The sequence below is a fragment of the Penicillium paradoxum genome (genome assembly GCF_028828445.1).
Source record: "Penicillium paradoxum strain IBT 22861 chromosome Unknown utg000003l_segment0_segment0, whole genome shotgun sequence".
Lineage (NCBI taxonomy): Eukaryota > Fungi > Ascomycota > Eurotiomycetes > Eurotiales > Aspergillaceae > Penicillium > Penicillium paradoxum.
In genome coordinates this window covers 4,068,735-4,085,191 of record NW_026643181.1, presented here as the reverse complement: position 1 = coordinate 4,085,191, position 16,457 = coordinate 4,068,735, and the positions used below count along the sequence as shown (strand labels likewise).

At 49.7% G+C, this 16,457-nt stretch overlaps 6 protein-coding genes across 6 annotated transcripts; 2 read left to right on the top strand and 4 right to left on the bottom strand.

Moving 5' to 3' along the window:
- Positions 1 to 166: 166 nt before the first annotated feature.
- Positions 167 to 649, bottom strand: N7457_003368 (uncharacterized protein; the record flags this gene model as incomplete). Its single annotated transcript, XM_057174413.1, has 1 exon — positions 167 to 649. One exon carries the CDS (start codon positions 647 to 649, stop codon positions 167 to 169), a length of 483 nt encoding a protein of 160 aa, XP_057034564.1.
- An 830-nt stretch (positions 650 to 1,479) lies between these two features.
- Positions 1,480 to 2,901, top strand: N7457_003367 (uncharacterized protein; the record flags this gene model as incomplete). The annotated part of the gene is made up of 1 exon (XM_057174412.1): positions 1,480 to 2,901. The coding sequence occupies one exon, from the start codon at positions 1,480 to 1,482 to the stop codon at positions 2,899 to 2,901; it is 1,422 nt and encodes a 473-aa protein (XP_057034563.1).
- Positions 2,902 to 3,775: 874 nt separating this feature from the next.
- On the bottom strand, positions 3,776 to 4,852 carry N7457_003366 (uncharacterized protein; the record flags this gene model as incomplete). Its single annotated transcript, XM_057174411.1, has 3 exons — positions 3,776 to 3,912; positions 3,966 to 4,664; positions 4,732 to 4,852. 3 exons carry the CDS (start codon positions 4,850 to 4,852, stop codon positions 3,776 to 3,778), a joined length of 957 nt encoding a protein of 318 aa, XP_057034562.1.
- A 1,672-nt stretch (positions 4,853 to 6,524) lies between these two features.
- N7457_003365 (uncharacterized protein) lies at positions 6,525 to 7,201 on the bottom strand (the record flags this gene model as incomplete). The annotated part of the gene is made up of 3 exons (XM_057174410.1): positions 6,525 to 6,658; positions 6,727 to 6,840; positions 6,913 to 7,201. The coding sequence occupies 3 exons, from the start codon at positions 7,199 to 7,201 to the stop codon at positions 6,525 to 6,527; spliced, it is 537 nt and encodes a 178-aa protein (XP_057034561.1).
- A 1,340-nt stretch (positions 7,202 to 8,541) lies between these two features.
- Positions 8,542 to 11,987, bottom strand: N7457_003364 (DNA-dependent ATPase RAD26; the record flags this gene model as incomplete). Its single annotated transcript, XM_057174409.1, has 3 exons — positions 8,542 to 11,713; positions 11,768 to 11,841; positions 11,898 to 11,987. 3 exons carry the CDS (start codon positions 11,985 to 11,987, stop codon positions 8,542 to 8,544), a joined length of 3,336 nt encoding a protein of 1,111 aa, XP_057034560.1.
- Positions 11,988 to 13,271: 1,284 nt separating this feature from the next.
- N7457_003363 (putative protein kinase Yak1) lies at positions 13,272 to 16,303 on the top strand (the record flags this gene model as incomplete). Its single annotated transcript, XM_057174408.1, has 9 exons — positions 13,272 to 13,821; positions 13,879 to 14,150; positions 14,206 to 14,405; positions 14,465 to 14,624; positions 14,678 to 14,937; positions 14,986 to 15,105; positions 15,155 to 15,513; positions 15,571 to 15,808; positions 15,865 to 16,303. 9 exons carry the CDS (start codon positions 13,272 to 13,274, stop codon positions 16,301 to 16,303), a joined length of 2,598 nt encoding a protein of 865 aa, XP_057034559.1.
- Between the last annotated feature and the right edge of the window lie 154 nt (positions 16,304 to 16,457).

Sequence of the window (16,457 nt, the reverse complement as noted above, 5' to 3'; positions counted from 1 at the left end):
GAAAAACAGCATATTCGTTTTTGAATCAATGATTGGAATTATTTGAGCAATCTAGTCCAATCAACAGCATCAAAACAATGTATCCTTCCTTCGCAGTACACGATCTTCCCATTGCTCTTATCATAACCATTCAGAATGCACCTCATCCCATTCGCCCCCATTGTCTTCAATCCCTATGTCTACCATAGATACTGTCATGCCAAAACTCCGCCGGATATTCAACTCCATTCCGATCCCAATATCGCCGTGGTACACAGTGCACCTCCTCTTTCCCAAACCATTTCCCCTTCCGAGGCCTTCCCCCATTGCAATATTCAACACCGCTCCATGTGCCATGATCCGGGACATGGTACTTTCTCGTGCGGAAATCATAGCGCTCGCCAGCGGGTCGGCCCGCCCAGGGGAATGGACTGAAGTCCGAGTTCGGGTCGCGAGGGTCACTTTCCCACCGAGACCATTCTTCTTGTCTAGGGCCGGATGGGCGTGAGGGTTCGTCTGGGCTGTCGGACTTGGGCTGGTTGATTCGGCCCACGTAAATGTCAGGCCCCTTGTTTGTGAGGACGTCAAATAGACGCCAGCGCCGAGGCCAGTGTTGTGGATTCCCAGGCCGTGGATCTTTGGGCCAGATCCAACCGAGTTGAGATGGCATGGTTCTTTTTTTGCGAAGCTCGTCTTTGGTGAGGTAGTGTTTAGATCAGGATGAGGAATGTAAGATGGATCCAGTGGGTTCGAATGTATCTTCTAGGTCATAGCAGAAGTAAATGGGACAATAGACAAGATGGCCTTTTTTATATCCACCTGTGGACTGCTATACTTCCTTATCAATGAACGGCTTTCTGTTCAGAGACAATGAAGCCTTTGCGGCAGCTTCCCGCGAATTCTTTCGCTCTTTTTGAAACCATGTCTGACTTTTAGTACAAGGAGTGACATAGTGCTGCTTTGGCATGCTTCTGTTTTAAATTGCACAACAATTGCATAGGATATGAAACCAGGAGTCTAGGTCTTTGTAGGAAACTAACTGGAAAATGTAGTTTCTCGGGCCCTCCGCGCCAATCATTCTAGACCTCCTCGCCATGGGTAGTTCACAGAATGAGAGCATTACAATAGTGGTCTCATTGCCGCTGCTCATGGCAAGGGTACTCTCCGTAGACATACAGCACCTCGTGGAGATCGAGGGACCTCCGCGCCTGCGCAAATGACCTCGACGACATCATCGACCCGCCGGGGGGAGCGGCAAATCAGCTCGCTTGAGTATACAACGACTAAGCATCGTCGCGAACGACTAAGCGATCATTGTAGTCACGGCGACTGGAAGATAGAAAAGAACTCTCGGTCCCAGTAGACTTCGCTCTTCTTTCATTCCATCTGTATCCTCAATCTGCAAGATCATCCAAAGCTTCATCAAAGCATTCATCAAAGCATTCATCCAAGTAGCAGTTTTATCAAGTCACCAAGTCATCAGCCCAAATCGACACCAGAATGGATACTTCTGAGGGTGATACAGCCCTTCAAGGTGTTGTCGACCGTGTAGGCGATGTCCAGCAACCAACTGAGCTCGACCAGCAAGGTAATGTCTTCGCGCAAGGCCAATATTTCATCGAGGCTAACGCCCAGCAAGCCAACTTTCATCAGCCTGGCCAAGCTCTTCAGCGAGCCCAGGTGTTTCAGCAAGACCAGGTGCTTCAGCAAGACCAGGTGCTTCAGCAAGACCAGGTGCTCCAGCAAGACCAAGCTTCTCAGCAATATCTTCTAGCTCTTGAGCAATACCAAGCTCTTCAGCGATACCGAGCTATTCAACAAGCACCAGTTTCTCAGCAAGGCCAAGCATATCCCGAGACCAGCTTCGCCCAAGGCCATGGCAACCCAATGGCCTTCGGCAACCCCCAACATGATGACATCCTGCACATCAATACCACAAATCCCATGCATGGGGTAGTCGACAACGAGGATAACAATCTCGAACAGCAAGCTGCTGTTCCCAAAGAGCAAATTGATGCTCCCAAGCAGGGCAAGTCCAGTCCCACCATCGCAGCCACCAAGCGCAGGAAGACATCCAAGAAAGCGATGAAAGGATCCATGCCGCCCCGACGATCTACTCGAGTGGCCAAGGCCCAGCAATCGGCTCAACCCGAGACAACGAGCACAACCAAGAACAGCAACCAATCCGACATGACCAAAGCAGCAGAGGCTCCTGAGCAAGAGGATGATAATCAGCAAGGCAGCTCCAAGCAGGAAAATCCCTATCAGCAGCCTAGTTCATACCAACAAGCCAACGTTCCTCAGCCTCCCACTCTCCAGCAGACCAGTCCTCAACAGCAAACCTTTGTCTACCCCCAGACTGCTGGAGAGTCCGCGACGACGAACGTTGCAAGCTATCACCAAGTTGCTGACGGCGAGCAAAACACTGCTCAGGGTAATGCTTACCAGCTACCCATCTCCCTTCAACAGGGCATTGCTCCCTGGCCCAGCACCCCCCACACCGACAATCCCTTCCAGCCCCGTTCTCCTTGGCCCAATCCTGCGCAGACAAATGCATACCAGCAGGCTGCCACCCGGGCCAATTCCCCTCAGCACGGCACCCCCCAAGCTGACCCTGCTGCTGCAGATGCTGCCTCACGAGAGCAGCGCCGTGCTGAGCTACGGGAACTGGTCAACCTTGACCCTGTCAGGTTGATCAGGGCAAACGAGAGGCTGCTAGGGATTGCTGCCCGATACCAGGAGGCGGGACTGGCAACCCCCCTCTATGGGCAGAACTCGTTTCGGTGTTTGGAGGAGGACGGGATCCCAGATCCCGGATACGCTTGGGTCATGCGGACTCTGCATGCCAACCTGGCTTATCTCCAGACTCTGGATGAGGAGGAGATGGCCAGGTTGGCGGGGTTTTCAGGATGGCAATCCTGAATTTGGATTCTGGGAGCGGTTGTGGCGGCCGCCTGCCACCACGGGTGGGGCAGGCGGCCGTTAATAGTTCTTAATCAATGTGTTCTGTCTTGAGTTTCATTCAGTTTGTTCTTAGTAGGTTTCTTTGCGTAGTCTGATAGTCGGCGATATAGTGATCTCGAAGTGACTTACGATCAGTTGATATCCAAAGTAAGGTAGAATCACTTCCGAAAGCATACATAGGCGAAAGTCAGAGATATGGTCTCATATCTCAGAGGTAATTGAAGTTCAGTTAATAGTCATCTGATAGGGTTAGACCTTCAAAGTCTCTCACTTCTGAGGTTGATAACTTGACATCTCGTTTCTCTTCTTTTCTCCGTGCTGTGTAGCCTGTGAGCATCGCCATTAAGTCAGTATAGAGTCGATATATGAAAAGGCCTTTAAGACTTTGAACGTGCCGGCGATGATCTCGAGTCCACAAGATATCGAATATAGCAGTAGTTACCGTGCAGTGTTAACAAACTGTCGAAAGATAGTAGAACAACGGGCCACACATCGCTGCTCATAGTATGAATTCAAGAAGCACGACAGAAAAGACACGACCAGAATGAGAGAGCTTATGCCACAGGGGTTGTATTAATATAGAGCCGAAAATACAGATTTAAGAAATCAACAATTGTCCACCGCGGCTTCTTGAAGAATGAACAGTTTAAATAAAGATCAAGGATAAGATGCAAACAAGCCAGAATACATCTTCACCTATGTCAACACATCATGCAACGCCGTATTCTTGCTATTATCGTCAATCCAAATCGCTTCAAAATATGCAACGCCCCAAAATGGAAAAAGAAAATGTTCATGAGAAGTCAATGCAATGGCACTCAGCGAGTGCCTATCAGAGGGCGAAGAGACCAGCACTGCCTGCAAACCAGGTGAATGAAGCGAATGTGATCACGGCCATACCGAAGGTGAACTTAAGGGCTTGGCGACTCGTCTCGGACAAGGCGCTGTTGCAGGTGGCGCACATGAATTCTAGAAAATTTAGTATACTTTCTGAAAAAATAATAGTGGGCGTAGATACTTACCACCAAGTGGAGTGTAAGGCTGAGGAGTGTACATTCCGAAGGCGTAGCCGCCGTTCTGAGAGCTCAAGTGTCCTGCGGTGGCCGGGTCACCGATTTCCTTGCTGGCATCATAAATAATCAAAGTATACGACGCAGTAAGCAAGGGAATGGTGGCCGAGGATTGATACTTGTTGGTATCCCACACCACCCTTCCGGTTTGCTCCACGGTCATGTTGGAGGTAAGCGTGTATTTCATCGAATTGAGACTGCATGTAGCGATAACGTTCACCGCAGACGGTGTGACTGACAGCGAGGTATAGTTCCACACGAATGTCACATCCTGACCAATCTTATAGTAGGTGGTGGACGAGGAAGCGGGGGTGATCATGGACACACCTCCGGCAGCGGCAGCAGGGTCAATGGAAATCGAGGTGGTAGCAGTGGTCTTGGGTTTTCCCGTCTGTGTGCCAGTTGTCTTGCCGGTAGCCGTCTCGGAATCGGTCCCAGTGCCTGTTCTGGTGTCTGTGTTTGTGCCAGTCTCGGTTTCGGTAGCGGTTCCAGTAGCGGTTCCAGTAGCGGTTCCAGTGGCAGTCTCGGTGGCAGAGTCGGTGGCAGAGCCGGTATCAGTTTCGGAAGCAGTCTCGGAGCCAGTCTCGGAGGCAGTTTGGGCAGCTTTGGTAGCTTCCGATGTTTCGGCAGTCGCTGTCTCTTCGGCAGTTGCTGTATCAGTGGTGTCTGAAACACAAGTCAGCATTGCCCACAATGTTATGGAAACAGACCTGCCTACCTGCACGCTTATTCAAAGAGTCACCATCCAACAATGCCCCATAGGGCCGCCATGGCCAGGCCGATGATATCGTCCCCAGCAACAAGAGAGTGCAGAGCACACTCAGAAACACGAACCGCATATCGAGGGTTTGGTGAAAAGTTGATGAGATTCAAGGACCGGGCGACCGAGGTATCACTCCCTGGATCGAAAGATGGTCTGGACTGATCACACCCCTTACACGACCTGGAATGACTTGTCGAAAAACAGCGTTCTGAGACGAAAAGATGGCAGGCTTGCTGATTTGACGTCTGGACCCAGCAATTGCGGTTGCTATGGGATAACGATCCGAGGACGTGGAGCGCAGAAAATGTTATTAATCCCTTAGCCACTCTAGACCCTGAAACATGCAGATCACGGGGGGGGGTGTGGGTTATGGCGGAAGATTGACAGAGGATTGGCGAAGGGGAGAATTCTCGATCCAAATCAACGATCGTGAACAGCTTCAAGATGAAGAATAAACGAGTGTCTTCAGCCCGCAGGAAATTGAGGAACAACGAGAGGGAAACCCCCGTAGAGAAAGAGAGATGTTTGACCTGTATTGCGGAGCTAAACCCAAACGGGCCATAGTGGCTGTCAAGCATGTGAGACATCGGCTATTTATAGTGGCTGTCGACTATTTTGACCATCAACTGATCGATTGGCCTTGAAAGGCGTCAAGGTTTTCACCTGGGGAATCTCTCAGCTCCATGCCTGTACTTATTCGGGCTGGCTAACGCAAAATCTGGTCGTTTTACCTCAAAAACTGCCCTGGAGACAACATTGCCCCACAAACATACTTTAGTATTTACGATCGTTTTGATAACACTACAGAATCATCTTTCATTAAGCCCTAGGTCCTCCGTATATACGGAGTATAAACATCGTTAGTCGTATGTCCAATATTCTTGGTGGCTGGTTTGGCCGATATCAACACTTGTCGAGTCAAGATTTATGCCGTCAACGCCAACCCAGGACTGATATATATCCGTGTTTAAACCTCCACAGAACCTATCTAGACCTACATTTGATCATCTATAGAAACTACACAACGCAAGGTACCACGGCAAGCCTCAATACCACAGTTATGATTCCTCATACGGACAACACCCTAATGCCCTGGTACAGTACGTGTATACTTACAAAAGGAAAAGAATAGGCATATCAAAGCCATCAGCAATAGTGTGTTCAATTCTGACCGCCTATTGCTTCTATTACTTCAGGCCCTTTTCTCTCAAAGTTTGGCTGCAGGAACAAATATTGTTCATTTAGCAATGGCGTATATTGTTACACCCATGACCCCCGAAACCGATATATCTAAGCTACACTCGCCACTTCGACGTTTCAAGGATGGGCCTCTTTTGGTTCCGCTGGAGAAATTCTCCCGATGGTGGGGGTGGCGATCTAACGATGGCCAATGGGGAGCCGAGGGGGTTGGGGGATCGAAGGATGAAATGGAAAGTCGAAAGCTTATGGGGATCAATTGTGCTTTCTATCAATCTCGGTAGGAAGACGCTAGATTCATGAAACTGGATGTGGCGTTGTTGGTGACTCATGTCAGCCCGATTTGAGATCAGACTATCTACCTAAGCACTTGAGATGACCTAAAGTAAGATAGCCAAACAATCAAAACATCAGGGAGCAAATATCCTGGATACGTCAAATTGGGCTAAGTGGATTAAGGCAGAGGATTCGAAAGACAATAATAATACATTAATTAGAAGGTAATATCAAGATCCAACACTCGCTACAAGCTCAAAGATATCATAGCTCACTTAAGCAGACTTTGCGGGCACAGCGTGGAGCTCAATCTTATCACAGCCTTCAGGAACAGCAGGTTCCTGGACAGACTTGCTGAGGAAGTGGAGGTTGGGGAAGAACTGGCCAGCCTCGACGTTGGTAGGGCACCCTATACAAAAAACCGTCAGCTGGCTGCACATAATACAATTTTGTTATAAGGGGAAGATAAACACTTACACAACCAGCCATCCCAGGTCTCGCTCGGTCCCTTAATTCCCTCAGGGCTGTTAGAGAATCCCCTGGAGCCGTGAGTGGGCTTGATGCTGATCTGAGCGCGCTCCTTGCGGACACCTGTATGATGTCATTGTGGTTAGCAATCCGGCTTCAAGACAAGTACATTGACCAGATCAGGTCTAAGCTTACCCTCCACGTTGATTAGGTCCAATCTCCAGGGCTCGTTGGACCCCCGGGTCTTGACATCGAGAATGATGGAGCCGTTGGCGAAGGTAAAGACGGCGGCACGGTCAGCAGTAGCGCCAGCGAAGACGGCCTCATTGTTGAGGGGGTCATTGATGATGCCACGACCAACGGAGAGGTACAGATCGTTGTGAGAGCTGTTGCTGGCGCCAGAGGTCTTCAAGCTGAAGAGTCGCTCAGATGGGGCGGCGGCCACAGCGGTGGCGAGGAGGGCAATGGTAGCGAAGAACTTCATTTTGGGTGATGAATTGAACGAAGATTATAGTCTGAGGGGGTTTCGATTGAATTTATCAAAAAGAGGGGGTGTTATAGTGACGGGGATGTGGCGTACTTATATGCCATTGGATCCGTGGGACACAATTGATGAACTCATGGTCCACGGGGGTGGAGTATAGGGCCATCGGACTGTTTCGAGTAGCGCAGATCCAGCACTTCCTTGGGATCCAAATAGAAGTTCTGTCTTTGAGGGATCTGTCAACTTGGTCTCCAGCTTCGTTTGGATCTTTGATGCCGGTGCTCTTCTTTGTTTTTTTTGGCCCGTTGCATACATGTAGGCAAGGCACTTGCCTCAAACAGACACTATGCAAACTGCGCCTGCAGGATCTTGTTTTGATCCACGTCTTGTTCGAGGCTGTGTATGGGGTAAATGAAAGGGCTGATCCACCGGATCCTGAGACTGGTGATTACAATCGACATCCTGAAAAGGTCCTAAGTGGGTATCGACCTAGTTATACCATCCGAGCCAGTCATGATTGTGATCGAGTGCAGATCACATCCACAAGTGCCTCGTCTCTCTATTGATGGCACTGTCTACTCCGTACAACATACGACATCAATTCGTGATGTCAAAGACACATTTTACCTTTAGTATTGGCTTGTACAAGGAGATAACAGGATTCTTGTTTCACAGATGAGTTCATTAAGCAATCTGATCGGGATAAAGAGACTTGGGCTGAAGTAAACAAAGGAAAAGAAAATAAACGATGCCAAGATGCCGTGGAGCTGTTCCCCTGAATCCTGCCCGACTGACTCCATGAATATCCAGTCGTTGCGACACTGAAAATCTCTTGCCCCTTTGGCGCGCGCGAAACCCTCCCTTCTGATGTTGTCCGATTGCGAGATAATTTGTGGTCCTAACAGAAATAGAACATGGCCCACTGGGATTATTGAAGTTGAAGCCTGTTGGAAATATTAATAGCATTGCATTTCACCCCTTTCTTTTGCGAGGTATGGGGTACTATACAACACTCTTTGATACTTGGCGTACAGCAGTGGCTTGAGCAGTTTGTCGCTAAAGAATAACCGCGCTAAAGACCCTGGCTAGGGTTGGGGCGTTTTAAGCATGTGCCCTAGTGGATACATCCCCTGCACGCAGTACAAATAAGCAGCGTACGGAGTACGGAGAGTGACATTATGTATATTCATTGATGTCTGTTGTATGAAGATATTATGCAATTGGATAGAAGCAGGGTATCTGTATTGTTATTATCATTCCTCATCACATCGTGAAACCCACTATCTTACATAAATCTCCTATTATAGGAGAGACACACTCTGATCACATTTATGGTTCCCTCACTGTCCCCGAGTATTGGCATTTCGGGCAAATTCAGGCTTCAGAGTCCACCGGCCTCGACGATCGCGACCATGTTTCAATGTCGCAACCTTCTTCAATGACTCTTGAAACTCAGCAACTCGCTGGGGATTGGAGCAGTAAGGATTGAAATGTTCAACAATCGACTGCGAGAAAGTTGGCCCGCGCTGAGAGGCAAGGTAATTACAGATTAAAGGAACAAAGTCTTTGCCGCGTGGCATACGCGCTGATGAAGCGTTGGTGTCAGGAGTTCTCTGTCCGGCAGCAGCAGGGTTAAGCCTAGCTAACAGGTCTGAGGATGAAGGTCCTGCCCCAGCAGGTCGGGCGGAGCTGCCACCAGCCCGTGGATCTTCCCGACCCCCCATACCGAAACGACCCGTCCACGTAGGAAGTCCAATCGGGAGGGCTCGGGCAGTCTCTTCGGCTTTGCGAAGCTCTTCAGCGGCTTCGTTGGCGACGCGACGAGCTTCGGCTTCAATCATTTTGGGATCTGCACGAACGACCCGCTTGCCATTTACAATTTGGTCGTGTTCAAGTGCAGAGTGGACGCCAGAACGTGCAAAAATGCCGTGCATGATACGGTCTTCGGAGGTTTTGGCGTTTTTCTCCTCTTCTGTAATGTTTTGGAACTCTTCAACATTGGCAACACCATGGATATCATTGATACCATCTTCCTTCCTGGGAGTCGGGACAAGCTTATTCTTGCTGCCTCGGGGATCTTTGCCTTCTTCCTGATATGTGACTTCGGCGTTTTTGAACAATCTTGTCGTCTCTAGCTCGTTGTCATTTTCGTCTGTCAGAGTGAACAGATCATAAAGATCACTCAGCTCGAAACCTTCTCGCTGATGGGGATCACGGGTGATTTTATTTGTCATAAATTGTTTGAATATCTGACGGTGATAGATCTTCTCTTCGATAGTGCCTTTGGTCATAAGACGGAAGATAGTCACATCACGCTTTTGACCTAAACGCCATGCGCGCTCTCGCGCCTGCAGGTCGGTCGATGGATTCCAGTCGGGATCGTAAATAATGACACGGTCAGCACCTGTCAGATTGACACCGATCCCGCCCACACGCGTGGTGAGCAAGAAGACATGGATATCAGGGTCATTGTTGAATGTGTCAACCAGAGGCTGACGTTCCTTAATCGGGGTAGATCCGTCCATTCGGCGGTAGTTGAACCCGCCCAGAATGCCAAGGAATTTCTCGATGATGTCCAGCATCAGACGGCCCTGGGTGAAAAGCAGGGTTTTGTGGCCTGTGTCTCTCCAGACCTCAAGCAAGCCCTTCAGAACCTGCATCTTTCCAGACCGCTCTGCATCACCGTAGTCCGCGTCATGAGAGCGCAAAGTGTGGTCTGCTAGGTCTGGATGATTGCTGATTTTGCGCAAAATATCAATACCATACAGCGAATTCCTTTTCCCTCGTATGATGGACTTCATGTCATCCGAGCCGAGGAACCTCTGGTAGATGGTACGCTGCAATTGGGTCAGTTTGCAGAAAATCACCTGCTCGCTTTTCTGCGGCAGGTCAGATGTAACATCGGCTTTGAAGCGCTGGAGCAGATAGGGACTGATGGCATCTTTCAGAGTCTCTGCACATTTCGCAGCTGTCTGCACTTGAAGGTTTGATGCAGATGCGTAGCCACCCTGACGGATGGGAATCTCAAACTGATTTTTGAATGTAACGAGGTTTCCTAAGCGCATTGGAAACACGAAATCAAAAAGGGACCAAAGATCCACCAAGCTATTCTGCATTGGGGTTCCTGAGAGAATGATGCGATGAGGAGTGCGGAGTTCCTTGCAGCTGAACGTAATACCAGCATCTGGATTGCGAATTTTATGACCTTCATCAAGGATAGCGCAGCTCCATTCAACATCAACGAGGGCATCTGCATAGGACTGCAGTCCAGAGTAGGTGGTTACAAGGACATGTCCCTCCTCGGTGACTCGCTTGATGATTTTTTTAGCTGCTTTTTGACCGGCAGATAGGTGACGTGAACTACGACTGTCCATCATTTCTGACGAAAGCGCTTTTTCCCGGCTGCTTTCCTTCCCAAGATTGATCATACCACTACCCGATGAGTGTAGGATGGAAACACGAAAGGGCGGCCACCAGCGATGAAATTCATTGACCCATTGTTTCATAAGAGTTGCAGGGCAGACAATGATAGCAGGCTTGGTGAGCATGTTGCTATGATGCAGTGCCGCAAGATAGGAGATCGCCTGGATCGTTTTCCCCAGTCCCATCTCGTCTCCGATTATCCCACCAACGGTTTGCTGGTGTAATTCCCACAGCCATTGAACTCCCGTTTTCTGGTAGGGAAATAGAAAGCGGCTGATGTCTCCAGGGACTCGCAGGCCATTATCGAGTTCCATTGCTGGTTCAGTGGGATGTGGCTTGAGCCACTCTTCTTCATTCGGGTCATCTTCGATAGAAGGACTACCAGTTTGTCGTCGAGCAGAGCTTCTTCGACTGATCCATTCTCGGACACGTGTCTGATAGATTACCTCGTTTCCATCGTCGAGTCCACTCAGATCTTCGAGTTCATTTTTTGCTTTTCCTTGCTTTCGCTTGCGACTTGACTTGGTGTCAGGAAGGGTGTCGGGTATGAACTCCTCATCCTCAGATGTAACGTCAGCCTCTTCCGAGGCAACATAGCTTGCTGAGGATTCTGCCTCTGAAGAAACCTGCCGATCCGCCTTTCTACGTTTGGTCCTGCTAACTTCGTCAAAACCAAAGTCTGGGCGCGCAAGATCCCTGTGAGATGCGGCTGGCAGATGTTTGGCCTGTTCGCGCTCCTCCTCCTCCTTCTGTTGATCCTCAGTATCAACGAGTGCATCATGAAGATTGGCAAGTGGTCCATCTCTGGTACCCTCTTGCATTGATGCGAATGGAGTGATTTTGCCGGTTCGCAGGAGGTAGTCCCGGCGAGACTCATTCGCCAGCCGCCCTGAGCCATGCGCCACCGTCGCATTCCCTTGCGACTCGCGCCTTTCATCGATGCGCTGTTGTATATCTCTCAAGTCTTTCCCCAGATCTGTCTTACAGATCTGCAGCCTTTCCAGCTCATTCTCGAGCCGACGGCGAGTGGCGGCCCCGACAGGTTGTGTTAGGCGGTGGCGCGATTGGCGAATTTGAGAATCGACTCGTCTAGAAGGTTAATTAGCAATGCAGTAATAGCGCGGGAAGGTTGCTTGCTCTCACTCCCGGTCAACAAGGGCCTTCTCAAGCCGCTTGATGTCATTCTCCTCCGCCTTGTCGGCTAGAGCTTTATCGGCCTAAAAAGGGATAGTCGTGAGCCAAATTCCATGGCTAAATGAGAGTGTGATCATACTTGACGAGTGATATCTCTTTCGAGATCATCCTGGTTGCGGACATCCGCCTGGAGATCTCGCAGGCGGCTCGCCTCGTCGTTTGTGGTCATAGTGGCTGTTGTCCAAATAAAGATTGTATGAAGTGAGAAGAAGGAGTGAGAGACTAAAACAACCCACTCTAAGCAAGTGAAATCATGATGAATCCCCAAAGAGCAAAGATAATAGCACAATACCACAGGCAGCAATGAGTCCAGATGAATAGAATCCAATCCAATCTAGATCTTTATCGGAGGCAATGGCATAATTGCTCACCGCCTGGGACACCGCTCACGTGAATTGACAGGTGACTGGCGGGCGATTAAGTAATCTGTCTTACTCGCTCAGGCGCAGGTGAGAAGCTGGGCAGCTACCTGGAGATAGTTTTGTTATGATTATTGTATGATGGTGTTTACACTGTTGCTCCAAATTCACATGTGTACTACCCCTTATCTCATCACATAAAATCATGAATTTCACTCATTCGTTCTTCATGCTCTATGCTTCCCGACCTGCCCGCTGTGGAATCGATGACGTCGCAGCATCAGCCTCTATAAGACTCCATGACGATGCTGTTCGATTCTGATCAGGACATCGGGATAGATCTGTAGAGCCCTACGCAGTGGGAACTGACCAGTTAGCACCAGAGAGAGAGCCCTATTAGGCTCGGACAGTTGGGTATGCAATGAAGCGTCGATCATACGAAAGAGTCATGTCGCCAAGGAGACCACAATCCATTACGATGCCCAGGATGCGAAGAGGATCACCAGGTTGAATCGGTCTCTTGGTAGGGAATATATATTACAGTATGGCTCCTTAGTTGGAGATAGAATATCCCTTTATAGAGCCCACAATAAATGTTGAATTCCAAATTGGCGAGCAAGGTTTAACCTCCCCTTCTCTAGATGTCTTGTCTTTCCCCTCTTCCCGATCTCTTGTGTCTCCGTATATCTCTGTGCGCTGATGGACCGTTCATTCTAAGTTCTACTTGTTGATGCCATCCTTGTCCTCGTTGGTTCCCCGTTTTCACCGGGCCCCAACACAGTTCTCTTGACTTGGCTGAATACCCAGCCGCGCCTACGTCTACTGCGTCGCAACCAAATTGCGACCGCCCCCCTCTTCCCTTCGAACTTGTCTTCACCAACAATTCCTCAAATGATGAAGTATAGAACGATCTTATTTTAACGCCAATTCCCTACTGTTTATCTCCTGTTTCTCGAATTGCGTCCACACCCGCCACACACCTGCGGTCGCATTCCGAGTGCCGTCCCCGCTGGCATCCCACGGACCCTGATCGCAGTGCTTCTAACGACAGGGGCTTCGACTGTCGCCGGTCGTTTGCACAAGGAATTTGAAAAATGGATCCTGGGTGGCAGCCTTACCAAGATCCTTTGATGGGTCATCCTTCGCAGTTCAATACTGGGTTGGCGTCTCATCCTCAGCAACTGGGCTCGAAATACGGGCAGCCACCACAATCACAGCCGCCCGTCGGATATACGTACGAGACCTTCCAAACTCCTGGCACGACATCCAACCCCCCTTCAGCCGGCACAAACTCCAAAACCGTATCCATGGCTTCCTCCCCCACCGCCACGCCACGTACTCGGGATTATGTCACCGATGCGGATACCACCATGGAGGACGCCGACCCGTACAACCGGGCGAAGTACCCCTCGAGGCCAAACCACAATCGCGCATCGTCTCAATTCTTGAACCAAGCAGAGGAATCATCAGCTGCCCGAAGGTACTCCCCGGGGAATGTTCTTTCGCCGCCGATGTCGTACCCCACAAGTCCTGGCAAGTCCCAGGGCTCTTATGGATTCCCATCCGCACCCCAGAGTGCTTCCCGGCGGTCACCTGCGAAGCCTGAATATGCATCTCCACCACAAGCATATCAATCCCCTCCATGTGAGCTTGATTTCAGTCACTTACTGACTCTTTGAGTGTTTGCTAATAACTGGATAGCCAACCGTCCACCTAGACTACCTCCACTTCAATCCGGAGACCTTAGCCCAGACCAATACTACCCGCCATCAGCTTCCTCACACATGAGTCCAGGCTTTGGTCAAGGATCGCGATCACCGCGATCCGGTTCTTTGCCATCTCAAACCCCTCTAATACCCGGTCGAGGTCCTGTGCCCAAGTTCCAAAAGATCCAGTCTGTGCAAGAACTACATCCGCGCACGAATGTACAACCTGCATATCGGCGTGCCAACCCAGAGGGCGGATTCATCAGTGTAAGTGATCAGAAACCCCAACTGCCCTTGTAATCAAGCTAACCCATTCTGGCAGCCACTTCAATCATTGACAACCCACCTCCCGGCCACCTACCGCATATGCAACCCCGGATTCAACTATGAGTCTTCGAGAAACCCGCGGCGAGTATTAACCAAGCCCAGCAAAGGCGTCAAGAACGATGGATACGACAATGAGGATAGTGATTATATCCTCTATGTCAACGATATTCTTGGAAGCGAGGAAGCTGGCCACAAGTATGCCCTCATTCAATCCCGAATTGCTGACCATGGAACTGACAATCATTTCTGTTTAGGAACCGATACCTCATTCTTGATGTCCTAGGCCAAGGTACCTTCGGCCAAGTTGTGAAATGTCAAAATTTGAAGACCGGAGAAGTAGTAGCCGTCAAAGTGATCAAAAACAAGACTGCGTACTTCAATCAGAGCATGATGGAAGTTTCCGTGTTGGATCTGGTATGCTATATGCTTGCACCATCCACAATTAAACGCCTGCTAATTTCCCACAGCTCAACAGCAAATATGACAAGAATGACGACCATCACCTGCTTCGTCTCAAGGACACATTTATTCATCGCCAGCACTTGTGTCTTGCATTCGAATTGCTCAGTGTTAATCTATACGAATTGATCAAGCAAAATCAATTCCGTGGATTGAGCACTACTCTTGTCCGTGTGTTTGCCCAGCAATTGTTGAACGCCCTGAGCTTGCTAAACAAGGCGCACTTGATCCATTGTGATCTAAAGCCGGAAAACATCCTCCTTAAGAAGTCAGTATTTGTTACTTATCGTTAGGATCCACTTCTGACCATTCATAGCCTCGAGAGCCCGATCATCAAGGTCATTGATTTCGGCTCTGCCTGTGATGAACGCCAGACAGTCTACACTTACATTCAATCGCGGTTTTACCGTTCTCCTGAAGTATTGTTAGGTCTTCCGTATGTATATCAATCTCCTTCGTCCTGCACTTGCCTAATGTTTCCCTAGATATTCCTCTGCGATTGACATGTGGTCTCTTGGCTGTATCGTCGTGGAGCTCTTTTTAGGTCTCCCTCTGTTCCCTGGTTCATCGGAGTATAATCAAGTATGTCGGATTGTTGAGATGCTGGGTATCCCGCCAACGTGGATGCTGGAGATGGGCAAGCAGTCTGGAGAATTCTTTGAAAAGACACAAGATGAGTTCGGAAGAAAGACCTACCGCCTCAAAAGCTTAGAGCAGTATTCCCGGGAGCACAACACAAAGGAACAGCCAAGCAAGAAGTATTTCTCTGCGTCGACACTGGAAGAGATTATTCGCAGTTACCCGATGCCCCGGAAGAACATGAAGCAAGCAGAAATCGACCGAGGTGGGTTTTCTCCTTTGTTTTTCTTTGTCTTGCTCGAGACTTGACTAATAATCGCAGAACTGAACAATCGGATTGCTTTCATCGACTTCGTGCGGGGTCTCCTGTCAACCAACCCTCTCGAGCGGTGGTCTCCCCAACAAGCCAAGCTACATCCATTCATCACCCAGCAAAAGTTTACTGGTCCCTTTATGCCACCAATGAATCTCAAGTATTCAACGGCCACTAAGCCTGCTCCGGGTGTTCAGCAACAACAGCAGGCTGAGGCTGCTAGCAAACAGAGAGCAGCTCAGGCTGCGCATGCGCAAAATGCATATGCCGCGCAAATGAATCAATTCCACACGCCGCCTCAAGCCCCGCCTCCAGCCCCCCTATGTACAACGGGATGTACCAACAAGCGGCACCGCCTCCTCCATACCCTAGTCAGCAGCCACCAGGCTACGGTCATCAGATGGGAATGATGCCAAACAACCAGATGCCTCCCCAGAGTCTTTACGCACAAGCGACTACTCGAGCAGGCCGTCAACGAGCATCCACTATGGACCCTAATGGAGGAATCCCAACTACCATCCAACGAGTTGCTAGCCACCTGGATCCCAACGCGCCGATTCGATTGCAACCTAGCCCTGCATACTATCCACCTCCTCCTGATGGGTACGTCGATGCTAACGCCAATCAACGGCGCCGTGGGAGTCGAACAAGTGGTGGGAACCAACGCAATCGGGATTTCATCCGCACTCTCGAGGATGGTGTGCTGACCGAAGGATACATGGGTCAGAACCAATGGCACTAGGGCGGTAGGATAAAAGAGCCTCCGATGTGCACATTCTTCACTATCATTTGAGAGCTAGCAAACCCGATATATGATACTCTTTCTCCCCGGCCAAGTGTCAAATGAGCCCAGGGCGTTGTGTTTGGAAGGCTTGCTGCACTGACCCATTCCTCGC